General features: G+C 44.3%; 1 protein-coding gene across 8 annotated transcripts in view; it reads left to right on the top strand.

Annotated features, from left to right (window-relative positions):
• The window catches only part of LOC146204707 (uncharacterized), a 97,728-nt gene that overhangs the window by 38,367 nt on the left and 39,326 nt on the right, over positions 1-20,035 (top strand). For 7 of the 8 annotated variants that reach the window (XM_084589429.1, XM_084589424.1, XM_084589423.1 and 4 more), the window contains 8 exons: positions 630-707; positions 2,859-3,155; positions 4,768-5,065; positions 8,942-9,032; positions 9,112-9,219; positions 10,366-10,463; positions 16,587-16,750; positions 19,418-19,550. In XM_084589429.1, the coding sequence (XP_084445555.1) occupies positions 630-707; positions 2,859-3,155; positions 4,768-5,065; positions 8,942-9,032; positions 9,112-9,219; positions 10,366-10,463; positions 16,587-16,750; positions 19,418-19,550 (1,267 nt within the window). The remainder of the gene's footprint in view (positions 1-629; positions 708-2,858; positions 3,156-4,767; positions 5,066-8,941; positions 9,033-9,111; positions 9,220-10,365; positions 10,464-16,586; positions 16,751-19,417; positions 19,551-20,035) is intronic. The other variant, XM_084589430.1, reaches the window with a different exon arrangement.

Here is a 20,035-nt window from a genome sequence, read left to right as displayed (position 1 = left end):
GTTTTTGGTGAGGGAGATATGCTGTTTTGAGTACGGAATGACTTATCCATTATAGGCACTTGTGGTATTGATGGAAAGTGCACACGACAGTGCCTCGCATGGTGTAGGGGGTCTAGTGCTATGGTCGTAACACAATATGGTAGCTCCAGAGGCACCTGGTGCCAAATAGAGCTGGCTTTATTTTGTGCCAGCTATACGAGAATGGTCCACTCTTTTTGGTGGCTCGCTGCCTCGATGAAGCACCAACCTGACATGTTTGGCCTCAGTGGTACCGAGAATGAATGCTCAAGTGTAGATGCATCTTTAGCGCTCCACTGGTGGGATGCTTTTGCTGATCTGTGTTGTGCTATGCTGTGCACACGCACTGGCACAATAGCTATGCAGTTAGGAGAGAGAAGCTGGCTGCAGTGGTACAATACCAAACGACAAGTAAAGTAATAAAATAGTGCGAGAAGGATATGCTACCAATAAAAAAAATGGGTAAGCTCCAAGGAAGTACAACCTTTAGAAGAAAATGTAAATGGGGCAAAAACCTTACTTGCCACAGTTTTGTTCAGCGCATTCAGTGATGCTTTGCTTTGCTTTGCTTTGCTTTGACTTGCTTTGACTTGCTTGGTTATTTTTTCTAGGATGTGTCTTTACAGACGGAGGAGTCACGTGACGATCTAGAGTCTTTGAAAAATGAGCTGAGCAATGCAAAAGCTCAGGTATGTCCTTTCACTTTAACCACTTTTATGTTGCAGACCTGGAACAAGATTTATAAGGCTACAGTAAAAACATATTCTAAAACTTTTTCTTTTGCCATAAAGAATATAATAGTGTGCTTTGGGGCCAGTGTGGCAAGGTGCCTATAGGAAATGGGGAAAAAAAAATCGCACAAGGAAATCAGTAACAAGCTGAGCTTGCTGGCTGACATGCATGGCTGATAGCTGCCATCCATGCAAGTTGGTGGTGAAGCCCTGAAAATGAAGCTACGTGGTTGGATTCTCTGTTCATCTGTCGACGGCCAACTATCTGTCAACACACTTGTTGTTGCACACATCAAAGGGGTGCAAGAAAGGATGTAATATGTAGTTTTAAGCACGAGGACTAATATTTGGACGATTGCTTGTCGTCCAGGTCACATTGGAAGACCCTTGCAACCCTTATTGAGGTTATTCTTGAAATAATTTGCCACAGGGGCGGACTAGACGCTACAGTCTCTTTCTAGCCCCGGCGTTCCAGCCCTAACAGGCAGAGTTGTGACTCCCAACCCACAGTGCGAGAAGTCGCCACTGCGGCGGGTTTGGGCCAGAGGGGACAAACTCAAGTTGCGCACTCAAACAAGCTTTAATCTGCCAGAGTAATTATGCACTGCGCATCAACGGCACTCAAATACAACCGCCGTCGCAAGCGCACGTCCCGCTCGTGTACGGGGAAGAAATAAAAACCAGTGAATGGGGAAGCACACGCAAGGAGATGAGAGGAGTGTTCTGCTCACCTTGGCATGGCTCTGCACTCGCGGCCTGTTGAGGTAGGTGCATACGGTGACCGGGCGACTCTGTAACCACGGACGGTCTCCCCGGCGTGCACGACCAACCGCCGAAGAGCCCAGAGAGAGTTGCGACAGGCGTGCTTTTAAGTCTCGAACCAAGGAGAGAACGTCTCCAGGTTGCGCCGGGAGGAAAGAGGGAAACCCGCAGCTGCGTTACTGCGGGAGACAAGAAGGCAGGTGGGGTGGCCAGTATGCCCTCTCCTCCACCCAACCCCCTAACAGCGCGCAGTTATAATTATGCAGGGCCGCTATAATGGAGCAGGGGATTTGTGTGAATCCCAAGCTATGCCAACCCCAGTTCATCTGTAGACTAGCTTTCAATTTCATAGACTGGCACAGGCATTTGGTGAGGCTTCGTCAACAGTCCAATTTATCCGAACTAATGGGGGTGGAATAAGGAGGTTTTAGTTATCAAATCTCACTTCATCTCATATACACACCTCAAGGGGGTAGTTAAGCTGTTGTCCAAGTTTCCTAGCTGAGACCAAACCAGGCAGCCGTGTAGAAATGTTCATCAGTAATAAAACCTCGCCAAGTCAACAATGACTCTTGCATTTGCTGTAAACAGCACGTCTGTGCTGTAAACAGCACAGACGTGTAAACAGTCTTGTAGTCAGATGTCTTATATGTGACCATCAGGATGTAAGGAATTATTGGTGCACAATGGTGAACTTCGTTATAATGTGGCTCAGCTTTACTGATACCGTCAAATATTCATGATTACATAGAACACAGTATGTTAACCTGCTTATACCAAATAGTCTTATTTGGTGTGTGATAGTTGTTAATGAAACACTTATTTTATTTTGAACGTGCATATTTTGAAAAATTTTCTCGTATTCATTTTTCATTTTCATTATTGCTTTTCTTGGTTCTATGGACCACTGCATATATTGTCAACCCTGCAGTGGTGGCTTAGTAATTAAGGTACTCTGCTGTTAAGCCCGGGCATGCAGGTTTGACCCTGGCCTCATCTTTGTGGTGGGCATTACATTAAAGCAATGTAAGTGGCAAAATTAATCGAGAGCCCTCTACTGTGGTTTTCTTTGTAGCTCTTTACATTTAACGCGATATACCATACCATGTCTTATATATTATTTTGTGTTGCATTCATGTTATGTGTCATGTTTGATTTCTTTCATCTCTAGGTTGCTTTCACTGCTTCTGTGCTGAAGAGTAGTGGTTACTTTGCAAGCCGTTTGCTTACTAACTAAATCACCGTGACCCTGTGACTGTGCGTGACAGTTTTCAGGACCAATGCCAGACAACTTTAATATGGCATTTTTTGTTCATCTCTGCCTCCCATTTCACTATATCCCCCTAGGTCAAGTTCTTACAAAAATCCTTGAAGGACTCTTTTTCTGTGAAGATAACGGAGTCCCCCACTGGCCCAAATGCCCAGCCACTCATTGAGATCGATCAAAACGTACCTGTTCTGGGCTCGCTGGGCAGTCCTCGCAAGTCTGGATTGTCTGCTAATCGGCGCTGGCGCAAGCAGCTGACAAACCAAAAGATGTCGGAGTTTGGTCTCTCTGAAAATGTGTTTGAACTACAGGAGGAGATCTTCTTCCTTGTTCTTAGGATTGAAGATTTGGAAAGGCAGCTAAAAGAAACTTTAGAGGTCAGATATTTTTCTTTGGGGGGAGGGGGGGGACGGGGGATTGCACTATAGTGTTTTATTGCGGTTTGTGACAGTAGTGCTTCATTATTAGCTTACCTGTTGTTTTTACAGCATGCTGCTTTCTCTTTTGTGACATTTTTTGGGCATCCATTCATGAAAGGCACAGCCTAAGGAAATGAAACTGTGGAGATGTGGCAAGTGCAATGTTTACAGTGACTTGAGACAGAGTGGGGTGCGTCCTTTACCATTCGAGGGTATACACTGATTGGCCACAAGAGGCTGTTCCTACACTTGTGACAACAAGGTGAAGGCAGGTGCATCAAACGGGCAATGCAAAATGGCAAGTGGTATTGCATGACAAAAATAACAGCTTCCTTGGGCCACAAGTGGTAACTGTGCTTAGGTATACAGCTAAATGGGGCCAAAGAATTCTTACAAAAGTTAGTTACAAAAGTTACAAAAGGTAGGTAGGCAATTTTTGAAAAATTAGATGACTGTCAGAGAATTTAGTGCCTTCAATTGAATTCTCTGCACTCATTTTACACCATAGCATGTAAGGCTCAATCAGTTGAAAATTCGTTGCTATAGAATTGAGAAAAGCTTGTCACATGCGCATGATTTGGTGTCGAAACTGACGCAACTGTTTGTGCAGCTTTCACTGCGATGTCTAACCATTTCACTTCTCATCTAACATCCATCTGCTAGTCAAGTTGGAGGCTATTTGAACCATTTCACTTGTCATCTAACATCCATCTGCTAGTCAAGTTGGAGGCTGTTTGTGATTGGGACTCGAACCGAAGACATACAATTACCTCCAATTGTATGGCGTTCACTGTAAGTGTAGGTGGCCGAAAACCAAACCATTTAACACAACTCGGTACTAAAACTTTATGGAATTTAAAAGCAGTATTAGAGGCACTATCGAATCTACCTTTAAGGCAGATCTGCGTTTCTTTTTTATGCAAATCAAGTACAAATTAAGGAAGCACAGGTACCTTTATTTACATTAGACTTTCACATTACTTTACATTAGACTTTACATTACATTAGAATTTCACATTACTTTTGCACTCTGGAACATGAAATGTTGTTGAAAAATGCATCAGTAATCCTTAATCTTGGCATGTTACAAGTAGGTAAGATTACAGGTCAAGACAACTTATGTTTAAAGGACGCAATGACTATTTTACCTTAATAGCAAGATGTTATGACCCACTGTAAGAAAAATATTCCAGGACACTGTATCATATTTACATTTAAAATAAGACTCCTTAACTTGCCCTAAATGAAATAGAGGCACTCAATGCTCTCATGTAGAAAAAAAAAACTGCAACATTCAACTATTAAGCTTCAGTATTATTGGTGTGTCCCATCACATCACATCTGGGTAAAATATGACTGTAGTACTTACTCTTTCTACAGGATGTTTACCTCTCTTCAGAGTGTCTTTTGATCTAAAATATATGCACCTGCTGATGAAGTGAGTAGTTTCTAGGTGTCTCCACAGCCACTTCACAATTTATTTTAGTTGCATATTTGCTAGTCTTGTAGCTCATAGTTGTTTTCAGGTCTTTTTATTTGTATTAGAGGGCAGCATATTGTCTCTGCACAGGTGCCTTCCAAGCACGAGGATGAATCGTCTTTGAGTGAGCAGCCAGGTCAGGCAATTGTTCAGGCACTGGAGAACAAGAATGCTGCCCTGCAGGAGCAGTTGCATGAGATGCAGGAGGTGTCAACAGTGCTGCTGTGCCGGCTGGAGGAGCTGGCGGCGTTCCTAGAGCAGCTGCTGGCCTACGACGAGACTGGATCATTGGGATCTGTGACCCTTACAGCAGAAATGGTGGCCAAGATCCGCCATCTCGTTGCAGACAGCAAGGATTTCTCTGTTTCGTTTTCACAGAGCATGCTCGGTGAGCTGAAAGCATGTGTTTAGCTATGTTACCTAGTTCTGCCAAAACTGTTCTTGGCCCAGGAGCAGGCTTCAGCATATTGAGGTCATAAAAATAATGACAAAGGCATTATGGAAAACATATAAAATCAAATCATCTGCGGCCTTAGAATTTCACTGGATTCAAAAGTCTGAATGTAGGAAACTGGAAATGTAGGAATGTAGGCAAAGCTTGTCAAGATTTTTGAAAACGCCAGCATTTAAAACAGTGAAAAAGTACTGAACAAGGGTTGCGAGGGAGCCTGAGTTCGCAAGCCGAGCCAGTGTTTAGACAAGTCCACATTGGCTCTGCTTGTGAACGGAGGCTCCCCCTCAATCCAGTGCTCATTTATACTGTGTAGCCATCTTCTTTGTACCTTTGCATTTAAAAAAGTTACACAAAGCTGATTAAAGCTATGATGCCATCTGGGCTTTTCACACCACATTGATTGGGGGAGTACATCAGTAGCAGTGGCGGTGTCCATAACTAAAGACTCACACTGCTTCTGTCCCCGTGCCCAGCTGTTCTATCTCAGATTGTTCCAAACGCTACTGTAGCTGTGGCTTGTCCTTTTCAGGCTTTTATGGGAATGCGTCTGCCATTAAAAATGTACCCTTATCACAGCAGAGGTGACTGCACCTGATGGCACGCAGCAAATTTCTTTTAAAGTACTTCATACTGTTGGGGCAGAATATATTTTTATGAATATATTTTATCAATATATTCCAAAGAAGGACTCTCGAGTGGAATGTAATGTAATGTTCAGGGATACAGAAACTGTAGAAGGATGTGCCTAACCCCACATGGATGCTCTAGGCATCCATGTACAGGCAACTGCAGTGTGCTAAGTGTACAATTGCTTTTCATTGCTTTTGTCACTGATGTCACCACTTAAGTCTGCCACTCGTCCATCACCTAGCATAGTGCTGTGCAGGAAAAGCATACAGTCGAACCCGGTTATATCGAACCCGGTTATATCGAATTTTGGTTATATTGAACTCACGAAATATCCCCTTGAAAATCCCATGTAAAAGTATAGGAAAGCCGCGTTATATATCGTTATATATAACTCAATTTCACCGGTCGTTCGATATATCGAACTCCGCACCACGCACTGGAAAGTGTGCCTTCCCCAAAGACGATCGCATCACCCTTGGCCGTTTGCTGCTTGACGTTTTCAAGCCACGCGCGGAAGGAATGAGAGGGGTCAGTTCGGCGACAGCAGGTCTGGGCAGCGCCGCACCCATTCCCCAAAGGCGCGCACATCTGCAGTTGTCGTTTCCCGCGCGCCAACACATGACGTTTGCAAGCCATGTGCGTGGGTGTGCCCATTCTTTTGCTGAGCTATCTCTCTCCTTCAGCACGCGCAACGCATGCGCCAAGCCAGCTCAGCCCGTTTTCAGACAGACGTCGGACGCTTTCTCCAGCGTGTGTTGCGAACCCTTTACGTGCGGCAGCGCGGTGGCGGACGTGGCTATGGCGCCATGCGGATCTTAAGAAGCGCCAGCTCTGCGTTTTTTTTTTTTTTGCGAGAGTCATTCTTTCCTATCGTTGGGCTGTACGCGCGGCATATATAGCGTAAGATATGGCGGCTGCGGACGTTAAAAAGCGGCAGGGATTTTTTTTTTTTTGCGGGGATGTTTATTTTATATTTTTTTATCGTTTATCCTTGCATGATGAATCAGTGAAAGCACGCGGTCAGCTGCTGCGATCATGACGCCCGCCCCAAGCGCGACATGATAAATCGAACCAGGCTTGTGCAATCAAGCCATCACGGGCACTCTGCCAAGTTCCCTCCCCGCCACCGCAGGAGCTATAAAAAGATAAACGTGCCCTGACGTTATCGCTGCGCAGCATCTTGGCACGCTGCCAATGAGCTGTGGATGAGACGACCGAAACGGACTGACGCGCGCCATCGACATGCAAGCGAAAATGCTCGCGATTTCCTGCTGCCGCGGCGACACAGAAACCTTGTTTTGAGGTGCCGCGGTGGCTCGAGCGGCGAGAGGGACGCAGTTCCAACAAGTTTGAAAATTTTCGCTCTGTCGCTGCCGCTCGTCGCTTGCATGTGAGCGAGCTAGCCTTAACGCATTTATTATTTTTTTTAAATTCTCGGGTGCAAAAGTGGAGGGTGGGTTCATTATGCGAGTGGGTTGATTACGCGACAAATACGGTATCGTTTTTTCGCATCGTAAGTGCTGTCGCAAGCCGATTTCTGTATATCGAATTATCGATATATCGAACTATTTCGCGATCCCCTTCGAGTTCGATATATCCGGGTTCGGCTGTAAATGGTGTCATTGTTTAATCAACAGTCCTCATGGCTTCAAACACTAGAGCATAAATACTTCTTATACTTCACCCACAAGCTCAATACACATGAAATGTAGAATTTTTCAATTCTAAAACCTGTTTTGTTTCCCCTTAATGCATAGTAGCTATCAGGGGTTCCAAGTTCACCTGTTCAATTGCACTTGTTAATTTTAGAGAGTTCGCTAAACTCTTTTATTAGTCTTGTTTCTGGCATTGGTTTTGCCAGAAATTATAAGTTATAAGTAGTACGAGAGCTTGTCTTAATTGTGGTTCATGGTACAGCCATGAATGAATGAAACTTAGTAGCCAGTTGTTTTGACATTGATTTGTTATAATGCATACAGAACGTACCCCGTAAGTAATCTGTATGTAGAAACTGATGAACCGGCCCTTGAAGATAGGATGCTTACCTGTGCATACATATTAAAAATAAGGTCCCTCCTGAAACACCTCTGTTACACTGTCGTTACAACAGCACCATCCAGAACACTGTTCAGCAACAAACCTCATGCTATCAGACCACTAATCCTTCGCTTTGAAGAAATATGCAGAGAATTGAACATACTGGATGCTTTCCCAAAGTTGCACAGACTCCTAACCCACTTCCGCCATGGTACAGCTTTCCCGATGTATGCAACTTCACGCTAACACGCTTTCATAAAAAGTAACCCCACGTGAACACATATTACAGGAGTTTTTCGCAGTAGATGAAACATACAAGCAAAAACAAAAAAAGTTCATCAATTCTCACTGCGGAATGTTATGCAGTCTCTGTAGTGGTTGAAAAAATTGACAGAAAACATAAGAAACAGTGTTACTCTGACTCTTTAAGTATATTTACAGCACTGCACTACAAAAATGCAACGGAGCCCTTAATTAGAGATATCATCCACATTGTCGTAAAAGCCGATAAAAAAAAGGACAGATTATAAAAATATGCTGGGTCCCCAGTCACATGGGGATCAAGGGGAATGAAAAAGCGGATGAATGTGCATCACGCGCACATAACACTGAAATAAATCACGTAAACATATCCCGTAAAGACTGCACAAAATTTGACTTAACTAACACTTAATAACAAGCTACACTTAGTAAAGCCTATTGTTCAAGAATGGAAGTCAGAGTCATAAAGAGCGCTTTTTTGATGTAATCCTGTGTTGCCTCCACATTGGACATACACATCTCACACACAACTTCATACTCCTCAGACAAGAAAAACCTACATGTGAGACATGCAGTGAACAACTGACGGTAAGCCACATTTAACATCATACATGAAATATGAGGAAATCAGGAGGAATAATAATAAACACATTCCATTTCATCCAAGTCTTTTGCTAGGAGAGAATGCCATTGTTGAAATTTCTTCTATTTTTGATTTTTGATAAGAGTAAATAACACTGTTTTTTGTTTGAGTTATTTTTAACAATTGCTTTACCCTGAGTTTGGCGCATGATGGCCTTAGTTGCCTGTGTGCCATAAAACACGACACAACACATAGACAGTGTTTTGTAGGTCTGTGTGTGTGTGTATTCTTTTTTACAGGTTCTGACACCAGCAGTGTTCTTGGTGATCATCTGTCAAAGAGAGCCTCATTAGACAAAAGCATCCAGTCCATCTTGTCTCATTCCAAAGGGTTCGTTTTGCATAATACTCTAATTGCTTTAGTGACAGTAATGTGTAGTCGTGCTGATATTGATTTTTTTTCTTTCTAGAAATAAAGAAGATACTCGTGTCATCGACAAGCCAGCACGGGGAAAAGATGTCTGTGATATCCCACCTTGTACTGAAGACATCATTTTTATGGAAGATGAGCTGAAAATGTACGCTCTTCTGCTTTCAAACATCACAGTGGCATATGGAATATTTTAATGGCTGTATATTTTGTATGCGGTAGTAGAGCCTGTAGATATGCTGAACTCGGAGGGTGGAAGCGGAAGAAATGTGCGGTCATTGGCCAGAAACCATATCCTGATGAAGTTTGAAATATCTGCCTGTGGATATGCAGGAGGGTCAGATAGGTATTGGTATACTGGGCCTGCTAGTGGGCCTCCACTAGCTCGCTATGGTGTTGTGAAAGCTCAGGCCAGTAAAATGGTCTGTGTAAGTATTGTGTGGATATTTGAAGGCACTCTTTTAAAAGACTAGCTTATCAAGGTGTCCAGGGTGTTGTCGATTAAGGGGAAGGTAGGGAGTGGTGTAAAGAATGCAGCTCATGGTGGAGGCATGTATGAAGAGACATACACTTGTGCATGCCTTGTTGGCTATAGGCCTGGTGGATGATTTGTGAGGGCACATCCACAACTGATTTTAGCTTTGGAAGGTACCACTATTTTTATCCTCACTCTGTTGTACCTCTGGGATCAGGTGGCCATCCAGTGGGAGAGCGAGGGATATAATTTCGGTGGCGGAGGCATAGCAGCCAGGATTCCTTCAGTGAGCAAGGCTGATGCTGGTTGTGTGGCTTTAGGTGTAGGCAGCAGCAGTTTGGAGTGTCCTCCGTGGCGCTATCACTGCCATTGGTTGTCCGCAGCGTCTCATTAATAGATTTCTGCTACTTGATGAATGGCGATAGTTAGAGAAGAGCACTCAGGATTTTGCTGTATACACGGACTAAGCAGTGAAGAGGACTATTGCATTATTTATTGGGCCTCTTCTATTTGTAATTGTTTTTAGGATATGGGTTCATTGATCCTCATTGTCTTTTAGTAGAATCATTAAAGCAGCACCAATACCCTGTTCTCCAGAAAATCTGGTGTTGGCATGGTCACTGTTAAGCCTATTAAGCCTGTGCTTTTTGTTTTCCCATAATGGTAAGAATATACAGAAATCATGTCGAGAGAAATTTTTGCTCACTAAGAGATGCAGATGTGGCATTGTCAAAAGATAGCATTTTCATGCATGGCATGTGAAGTTATATTTTGCTGGTGTTTGTGTAACTGTGTGCACATGTATCTGTGTGCTACCAGATTGCGGGACCGAGTGAAGGAGCAGCAGAGTGAGATCACTAACCTCACCCGGCGCCTGGAGGAGGAATGCTCAGAAAGGGCGTCGTCAGCAGCAGGAGGTAGGTGCCCATCACGTCGCCACCCTGGCACGCCAGCGTCTTTGTGTGAAGGGGAAGACACAGATGCATCCTGGCGCTATCAGGACCAAGTAGTTCTGGTACAAGCCAGTGACAGTGATGACATCCTGCTTCTACTGAATGAGCGAGGCCTTCCTGAAAATGTGTACCTTCGGAGCACTTGGCAGAAACAGGCTCTAAATGCTGTCGAAAGCATCCCTGCAGTGTGCTCTTCTATAGCTGCTGAAGAGGCTGATGCAGATGCAGACTACTCATCATCTTCGTCTCCTTCTCTCCTGCGATGGAAAGAAGCTCGCAATTCAGCTTTGGAAAATGGTGCGCCCCAAGAGCCACTCGTGCCCATTGGCCGCTTTCAGTGCTGGTCCTCAGATTCAGACATATGGTCGGAGCCGGATCGCAGTGTTTCTGAGCAGCGAATGGGTGGTGTCTGTCGCAAAGAGTGGAACAAGCAGCCACGCAGGTCACCCAAGGAGATGAGAAAGGCAATGGCTGGTGGGCGGCCGGAGCAGCCAGGCTCAGACACAGGTGCCAAGAAAGTCAAGGACACATGGCCTGAGGTGGCCAAAGGAAAGCGCCCCAGCTGTCCACCAGACGGAGGTAGCTGGGGGTGGGAGGGGCCATGCTTGCACAACAAGCCTGTTCACTGCCCTGAGGGGATGCAAATGGCCTGCTGCCTGGGCCCCCTCATCTTTTATTCATTTGTTGCCATAGTGATTAACTTTGCTTTTCTCATGCCTGGATGAGGAGGCTGCAGGCACGGTTTTGTTTCGTTTTGCGGTCAGGTGCTTGCTTATCATTTGGTTGCCAATGCTTGAAACGTTGCTTATGCTCGAGTCATAAAAGGTCCTCTTATGGAGGAACGGAAGCATGTCTGGATGATCAAGTGGAAACCACTAATTGTGCCGCCTACTGTCCCATTACCCAAGACTGCGTGGTATGATGCGGAAAGCAGTACACTGTTTACCAAAAAACAATCGTATTGATGCCTGTCTTAATTGGCAGTTACTTTGTATTATGAATGTGGTACGTATTATGCTGAAGATGTTAAATTGTTACAAATGGTTGTGAATCTTCTTGCTGTTGCTTGTTTGTCTTGCCTATCCAATTTAAGCCAGTTTTTTTAGTACCTTTTTTTTGCATTGTCATGCAAGCTGCATGATTGTTCATTTTTGCATGCTTCTCTGATACTGTAGTATAGCTGAATTGCAGATAGCTTTTGGAAATGTTTATTGAACTGTTGAAAAGTTACGAGTCGTGAAGAGGCATTTTTCAATGCAGTGTGTGTTGTGTATATTCAGATAATCTTTTTTCATCACATTTTCTTATCTTGCACATTTCTTGCTCCATTTTCTTTTAAATAAACACCAAATATTTTTGTTTTACTTGCTGCGCAAGACATTACTGTACACGGATCACCATGTGATATTTGCCTACAACCGCTGAATAGTTTGCAATTGAATTTTTCTAACCTGTTTCAATTTCAACGGCCGAGCGATGGCTGTTACGTCAAAGTGAAGTCTAGGTCACGTGAGGGTAGGTCACGTAATCATTCCTTTGTTGTTTGAATTCACTACAATGCTCCATTTCTTACGCCACGAGTAACCTAGACTTGATCGTGAACTCAGTCATCTCTCTGCTGCTGAAACCGAAACCAAAACTGGTAAAAAGATTAGGTATAAATTATTTAGTAGTTGTAGGCAAAAACCACGTGGGGTCCATATACAGGAATGTCAGCATCACAGACTAGAAGAAACATGCCATCGAAATTTGGCATCCATACTCCTTTAAAGAGGGATATTCAAAGAGGGATTTGGGATTTAAAGTATATTTCTTTATTTTTGGTCTAAATGCAAAGAAAACTCTGTCATAACATTTTTTTATGTTGATTTAAAACATTTAATCTTTTTTAATATGTCAAATAGCTCTTAAAATATTCTACGTTTTCTCTCCTTTGTCTACAGACACAGTAGAGAAAAAAACCACTAATCAGAAAACTACCGTTGATGTGTAGCTCTCAACTAATTCAGGTTTGCAGACGTACTTATAAACACTACTTATAATTGCCATATGGTCAGTCGAGTACTAAAAAACTTACTGCCATCTTTCCACAAGTGTACAGCAAGCGTGAAGTTTTCATGTACTATTATTAGTACTACTATTTTTCATTTGTCTTCACTGTTTAAATCCAGTGGGAGTTATTGAATTTCTGTTTGTTAGTACAGTAAAAGCTCGTTCGAATTATCGAATGGCCTCGAAAAAACTGACCAAAACCGCTTGTACTACGGTGAATGTACCGCATTTAGTCGCGTAACGAACTGGCTCGCATAATGAGCCCACCCAGCCCAGATTTGTGCCTACGAATCTGAAAAAAAAAAAAATAATAATAATAAAAAATAAAGGCATCAGTTGTTAGTGCGTCCCTCCGTTTCGCGCCTTCACGGTCCACAACACATTTCTTGGCAGTGCGCCAAGATGCTGCGCGTCGATAGTGGCGTGTTTATCTTTTGACTTTAGCTCGGGCAGAGAGAGAGAGAGAACAACTTTTATTTAAAATGCCTGCAGAATCGGTTAGGCTCCCTCCAAGCAGGGTGGACAAGCTTTTACCGTGACGTGGCCACTACGTCAGTCTCGTGCGTTGTGCTCCTTGAGGTCTTGTTACTTCCGCGGGTTCGAGAGGGCCGCCGCCCCCTTCTTGGGGGTGCTGCCCCCCCTCTCCTCGGTTTCGCTCGGTCGCTGCCTCTCTAGAGCTGCCGAGACCTGCTGGACGGCCTTGAGTTGTGTCTCTTGATCACAGCTCCTCGTTGCAGCCTCTAGCTGCGGCGGGATCGTCGTCTTCTCGCTGGCTTCGCGTGGATTTACGCTACAGTCCCAAAGGATGTGAGCCGCGGTGGCTCTCTCCTTCGCGCACAGTCTACACATGTCGCTCGCGTGCACACTCGGACACATGTGCTTAGCTAGCACCGGGGTGAGCAGGGACCCCGTCTGTAACTGTCTGTATAACACTGCCTCCTTCCGGGTAAGCCCCGGGTGAGGTGGCGGCATAGTCTGTCTGTTCAGTCTGTACCATTTCACTATTTCGTTGAAGGTGGTCATCTTGTCCTTGGCACTGCGCCGCGACCAAGACTCCGAGTCGGCCGTGCTTGCAGCCGCCAACGGTCGAGTTGGCCGTCTCGTTGTGGTTCACGTTTCCGCATTCCGACACGTTACTGCCCATGTGGGCCGGAAACCACTTGATCACCACAGGACTTTTGCGTCCGATGTCTTCGGCCTTGCGCAGTATGCGCGCGGCCTCACTACATACCCTACCCTTGGCGTAGTTCTTCACTGCCGTTCTAGAGTCACACAACACTATAGTGCATCCGGGGTCGGAAACGGCCAAGGCGATGGCCACCTCCTCCGCAGGGGGGAGGAAAGCGAACTTGACAAAGTGCCAGTGCTTGTGCAAGCCTCCTTTTCAGTACGTTCGCTTTATCATGCTATGAGCGACTTGTGCGGGCGGCGCCATCTACTGCCACTTCAATCGTCGGAACGAACGGTGCTAAAAGTCCGCATCATGATCGCAGCTGACTCGCCTGCTTCCGTTGACGACTGATGGGTGGAAGGATGGATGGCCGTCCGAGATCATAGTCTCTTATAGGCATTGGCTGGGACCGCGCCGACAGTATTTGTCCCTATTTCCAAATTAACAGTATTAATGAGTATTTAGATGCGAGCTAGAGGTTGCGCAGAAGAGAGCAGGCAGCCGCCGCCGCACGGCCATGCACTGATCTTGCCGCGGCCGCGTCCCCTCCCTTCAACGCCGCCCGCCGCCACGCCGCCACTGTTCCATGGTTTTACCTGGTTCCTTATTCTGTCCCCATTTTGGACGTGCGCAGCCTCTAATTATGCTTACTGATCGTGGAGGTGTTTCTTTACTTCGAATTATCTGTAGCGGAACCTACTCGCGTTCGAATTAATGGGCTTTTTTATACACAGATCTTTATGGAGCTTGGCCGGACCAAGTAGTGTAGTTCGAATTATCCGAAAATTCAAATTATCGAGGTTCGAATTAACGAGCTTTCACTGTAATGAGATACATGGAGGTTGAAAGCTTTTAGTAGGTGCAATTCCAGATCTGTGCAGCCGGCACCGGTGACCCCTTTATTTAGGGTTACTGTTCTAGCTTGCTGGCACCAGGGGTGGCGACTAAGTGGGCACAGATCTCTCGATTCTGGCCACATTCACATTCAATCCCACAGGACCAGCTGGCATTTTTATCTTCAGTACAACCTTGCACTACTGCTTGTCTATTCCTTGCTAGCAGAAGGGCCTTCCAAGCGCTGCATCTTCCGCTGTAGGCGAGTTCTGGTTCCTTATCCCCTCCCACATCTTAGTTGTAACAGCAAGACAGTGAAGTAAAGCATCACTATTACTAAATTCTCAACAGAGATGTGCGAATATTTGTAATTTCGAATGTGAATGGAATATGTTACTCGATTTGTATTGTGCAGAAGATGTTCAAACTCACCAGTTTCCCTACACTGCGCACTTCGCCCCAATTCTTGACTGTGTGAACTTGCAGTGCAAGTGTGTGCAAAGCTAAGCACTTGATGCAAGTAGGCAAGACGTTCTCGCTTCAGTTTCATCGCAAATGCAGGCAACTATTGTGCAGGTGTTCATGAGATAAAATTACTGGAATGGAAATTCAATGGACATTTTTTGTGGTCCCTTGAAGCTGAATTAACAAGTTTACCATATTCAGCTCCGCCCTTTTATGCAGGTCCTTTCTGTATAGAAAAGCAGTTTACAGAATTCTCTAGTAAAATTTATACTGGAGTTGAGAATACACTTCTGTGCAATGTGGATTCTGGAATAAACAAAATTCGATGCAATATTTGAAGGCATTTTTGTCCCATATTCATATTTGAAAATTTCAGTATTCGCACTCTCCTAATTCTTTTAGATGAATCCAAGAAGGAAAGACTCAAAAGGACTCGTTACTGATCATTTTGAACGATTCTTGCCAAGACTTGTGATCAAAAGTGATCCCAGGCGTTCCTTTGTAGGTGAACCTGGCAGGTGCAGGAGGAGAGTTTCGCACATCAATTTTGCATCCCTTGCAGCTGCTGCTGACCATTTCATTTTCTTTTCACTGCTAGCAAGGTCCTTGCTACTGTCATCCTCACTTGAGGACCAAGACAAATTGTAGCCTTCGTTATCACTTGCGTCAGTCACATTACCGCCCTTGCACTGTGCCATGTTCATTTGTGCAGTTACAAGTTTCACCCTCCAGTACCCAGTCGTGCACCTTCTTAAATCTTAATTGGATTGCGAGAAAGAACATGAGCTGGTCTCGTTATGAGCAAAAATGGCAGTCTACTTATGATGAGCCTGGCTTGTCCAAGTCTGCTAAGCAGTTAGTCTGCATTTAAATAAAAAGGGCAGGCATCCTGTGCAACGCTAATCCATCAACGGCTAGAATTTGAATGTAGTCTGCCTCCAGTATTATAACTCCGTGCAACATGGCACTACAACAAAGGAAATGTTGGCCGTGCATGTAGGTTACTATTCCCCACTGGCACAGAAATGGGCTTTGTTGACTAGATGATTTTGTGGGAATGAGATGAGGGTAACATCTGGCAGCAGCCACGAGAAGTGGCCAGTGCCCATGATTCTTCTCGTTGCAAGAGAGGGGTGAATTTCACCTCCTAAAGACTTGGCCTCATATCTCGTATCTCTCTCATAGCCTGAGTGACTCTGAGACCGTACGTCGTAGAGATATCGCACAGCACATGGGCGCCTTGGTTTTCGCCTCTATCGAAAAGTCGCTGCCACGGCTGGTATTTGATCCCGCATTCTTCGGCACTGCAGTCAAGCACCCTAACCACTGCGCCGCAAGATTATTGACAAGTGCTTGTCTTTGAATAGTTAAGCTTCCTGGGTATCATAAGCTTAAGTCTGCCCATATGGTTGGTGTCCTTTCAGTGTCTTGTTGCATTTCATTGCAGAGTATTCATTTCTTTAGGTAATTTGTATCTGTAATTGATTTCTTAGTATATTGGACACTGCTGTTCGGTGTTGGAAACCTTGGGTAAGCTCCGACAAAATGTGGCGCTTTTATTACAGGGCGCAGCAAACAAGCCGAAGGAACAGTTCGCACACAAGCTCAGAGGTTGGAGAAGCTTTTGCGGAGGATCCAGCAAATTAATCCCAGAGTTGAGAACACGCTTGCTGTGCACAAGGCACTGTGTCAGAAGCTACTGGGAACTCCTTCTGGAGATGGGTCAAAGGTTGTTTATTCTCAATTTTTTTGTGGCTAGTGCTTTTTTATGCGGTGGAAATTTCAGATTTGTGTTCGATTATCTGCCTTATACTGGGTGTTCCAATGAAACTGATTTCAAAAATGGGCTTTCGGAGGTAAACAGATTGCTTTCTCGACAAAGCAATACTAATGTTGGTTGACGTCAGAGAACAGGTCATTTACTTTAACTAGTGAGAAGGGCAACATTTTATCTGTTGCAATTCAAGCTTTGCAGCTGTCCACTAGTAGTAGTCATATCTGATATTAGAATCCCAAAAACACAGTAGCACAGCCAAAGTTATATTGTTCAGATGCTTGTGGAGAGACTCAATGTGGATGTATGTTAGTAACTTGCTTTCAGCACATTGGGAATAAGAATAGAGACACAATTTGATTCATTTGTGTTCTTGGTTTGGTGTCCTGTTATTGGCATCTTGTTATCGAAAAGTGTTGCTTCCTAGCTTATGGCCAACTTTCTGTGCCTTGTATAAAATGAAATTAGAACCATAAAACTTCAATAATTCAGGCTTAAAGGAACTGGCAACATTTATCCGGAGATTAAAGCTTACTTTCTCGCAAAAACCTACCAAAGGTTGTTTGCATCATAGTAAAAAAGTGTAGACTTGAGCTATGGTTATCTGCTTTCTTCAGTGTATGCTTCAGTCTATGCTTCAGTGTATGTGAACATAACTGCTCCAAAACTGCAAAGGCCTCCATGGGCCCCTGTATGGTGTGAGACGAACAGTGCATGATGAGTGCGCATTCTTGTAAACCTGTAGCGAGTCATTCGGAACCCGAAATGGCATACAGCTGTGTAGTATTGGTTTCAAGACTATGCTCCGTGGTACAGATAGTAGCATGCAGGCCATGAAAGTCAGTTTTGAGTAATGATATCTAAACAATTGCTTCCTTTATCAATTATACTGCAACATTGCCTCCCACCTGGAGCTCATCCCAACAATCCAATTGCATCAGAATTAATGAATGCCTGACCCCATGATGAAAAATCGTTTTTATCATAGTTGTTATTTCGAAAGCAGATAACCATAGCTCAAGTCTACACAAAGTAATTTACTATGATGCAAGCAACCTTTGGTAGGTTTTTGCGACACAGCCAGCTTTAATCTCCGGTTAAATGTTGTTGCCAGTTCCATTAAGCCTAAATTATTGAAGTTTATATGCCCAAATCCTTAAAAGAAGTGAAAACATAATTTTGCTATCGGAGAGTTTCCTCTAGAAGCCTGCTAGACACTGCTAAAGGCCGAAAAAAATAATTGGTTCTGGCTTGAAGTGAAAAAGCTTGAGCTCTGTTAGAAGATTGGAATTGGAATTTAACTGAGTACACTGTGGGGCCTGTTGGTCAGACACTAGGTCAATGAAAAACGTAGCATTTTCACAGGACAATGGAGACTAGTACACGACAGAGCGAACAACTCAATGGAATCATCCGCCGAAAAAAGCACCCTTTATTGGAAATCTAAAAACCATAAAAAAGAAATTAAAAAGAACAGTGACTGCTCATATAATGTGATGCAACCTATAGGACGTTTTTAAAAACTTTTTCCTTCCTTTTCTATAACAGATGGTGTTCTAATGCACATGTTACTACTGCATTTCACAATTTCATGCGCTTCCAAGATTTTCCTCGCCAATGATCTTTGCCTCTTCCCAAGATCTTAGTACGGCTCAGGAGGGGAAAGCAGTTTTTGCAGCTCTTGCAGCGCTTTGGCAAGTGCTCATCAGTTCACTTTCAGCCTCACGTTTAGGCATCTACCCAGCTGTCCAATGTACACACTCCCACAGCAGAGAGGGATCCCATAAACAATCACAGTGGCGCCACTGAGATGAAGTTGCGTCACTGTGGTCCCTCTTTGTTTTTTTTTCCCCCAAGATATTTAGCAAGTCAACAAATCTCAAAACACTGCAGTTTATGTATTAGAGGAGCCAAGAGCCACCGACACGAAGAAAACTATAGAATTTTTTTTTTTTTGGCATTTGTCAATTTTATTACTGATGTAATCATTTTATGGCTGAAAGGTAATTGATTAGTTGGTAGAGCATCGGAGACTAAATTTGGTGGTTATGCATTCAAATCTCACTGGCTGTAGGTGGTGGTTTTTACCCCATAGTTTCTAGTCATTGCATTGCATTATTTCACATTGATGAACGCAAAAAAAAATTCCTTATGCTTTTCTGTGCTGATGGCTGTTGGCTCCCTTTGTAGGTGTCATGTAATGAGCCTCCTGTTTCGCTGTGTCTGCAGGAAACGCTATGGTAGCTTCTGCATGCATCCTGTATTAATGTGTCCTCCGAGATACGTTGACTGAGAGTATAGGTTGGGTAGCCAAAGGTTGGGCCTGGTTTGATTACATGTGCTTGTTTTTCTTGTGTACATACCACCACCCACAGACTTAGCACGGAATGGATGGACATTAGCACTGCTAAGCACTGGCCACTGGGTCTGAAAGCATGTTTGCAGTGGCTGACGATGGCACCTACCACACAGCACCCAGTAACAATGTCAGCTCAAGCCATGTGCCAGAGTATTTGTGTCAAGTCTGCGGACGGTTGTACTTCGGCTTCAGTGCCATCTGCTGTTTCTTCATTTTTGGACAGCCATGCTAATTTTATTATGTGGTATAATTTATGCTTTCAGGATTCCACTGCGCCTCAACTACCAGATGATCTTGCAGAGTCCCTCATGCAGTCCATGCGCCGATTAAAATATCGGCTGGAGGAAATGTTCATAAGTAATGAAGTCATGAAGGAAATTCTCACAAATCATCTTGGTTCGTATATTTTAATTCTATTTATGGCTCCTTCTCTTTGCATTGTGAGCATTGTGTCTTATCTCACTCCATCTGCAGCAGAGCTGTTGCCCTCTCCACGAACAGGCACACCGGGCGCCTTTATGTGAGCCACAGGCAATGTATGCAGTGCCGATATCTGGCCATACCGGCGCTGCACGTTGCAACACCACATAAGTTGAGAATTAGGCCCCATAGAGATCTAACCTCCACAAGTGCAGCTGTGACTGTGTCCTACCCTTTTATCACTGGCAAGAAAGTGTGGTCTCACAAAACAGCTTTCTAGCATTCTCCAGCTAAGGTTAAGTGAAACCATCTTGTGGGGGTCTACTGACTTTCTTAGAAGCATGTTACCTAATGGATTTAAAGCGGTACGGAGCATGAATTCCCTGTTTAGGCCTTGTGCTGCTGTGCTGTGGTTTACGGTCACTACGGGGGCTCATCGTAGCCAAGGGAAGCCTTTTTAC

This window comes from Amblyomma maculatum, chromosome 1 (genome assembly GCF_055883805.1).
Source record: "Amblyomma maculatum isolate TAMU_Amacu chromosome 1, ASM5588380v1, whole genome shotgun sequence".
In the NCBI taxonomy this organism is placed as follows: Eukaryota; Metazoa; Arthropoda; class Arachnida; order Ixodida; family Ixodidae; genus Amblyomma; species Amblyomma maculatum.
This window is presented reverse-complemented; position numbering and strand designations above follow the sequence as displayed.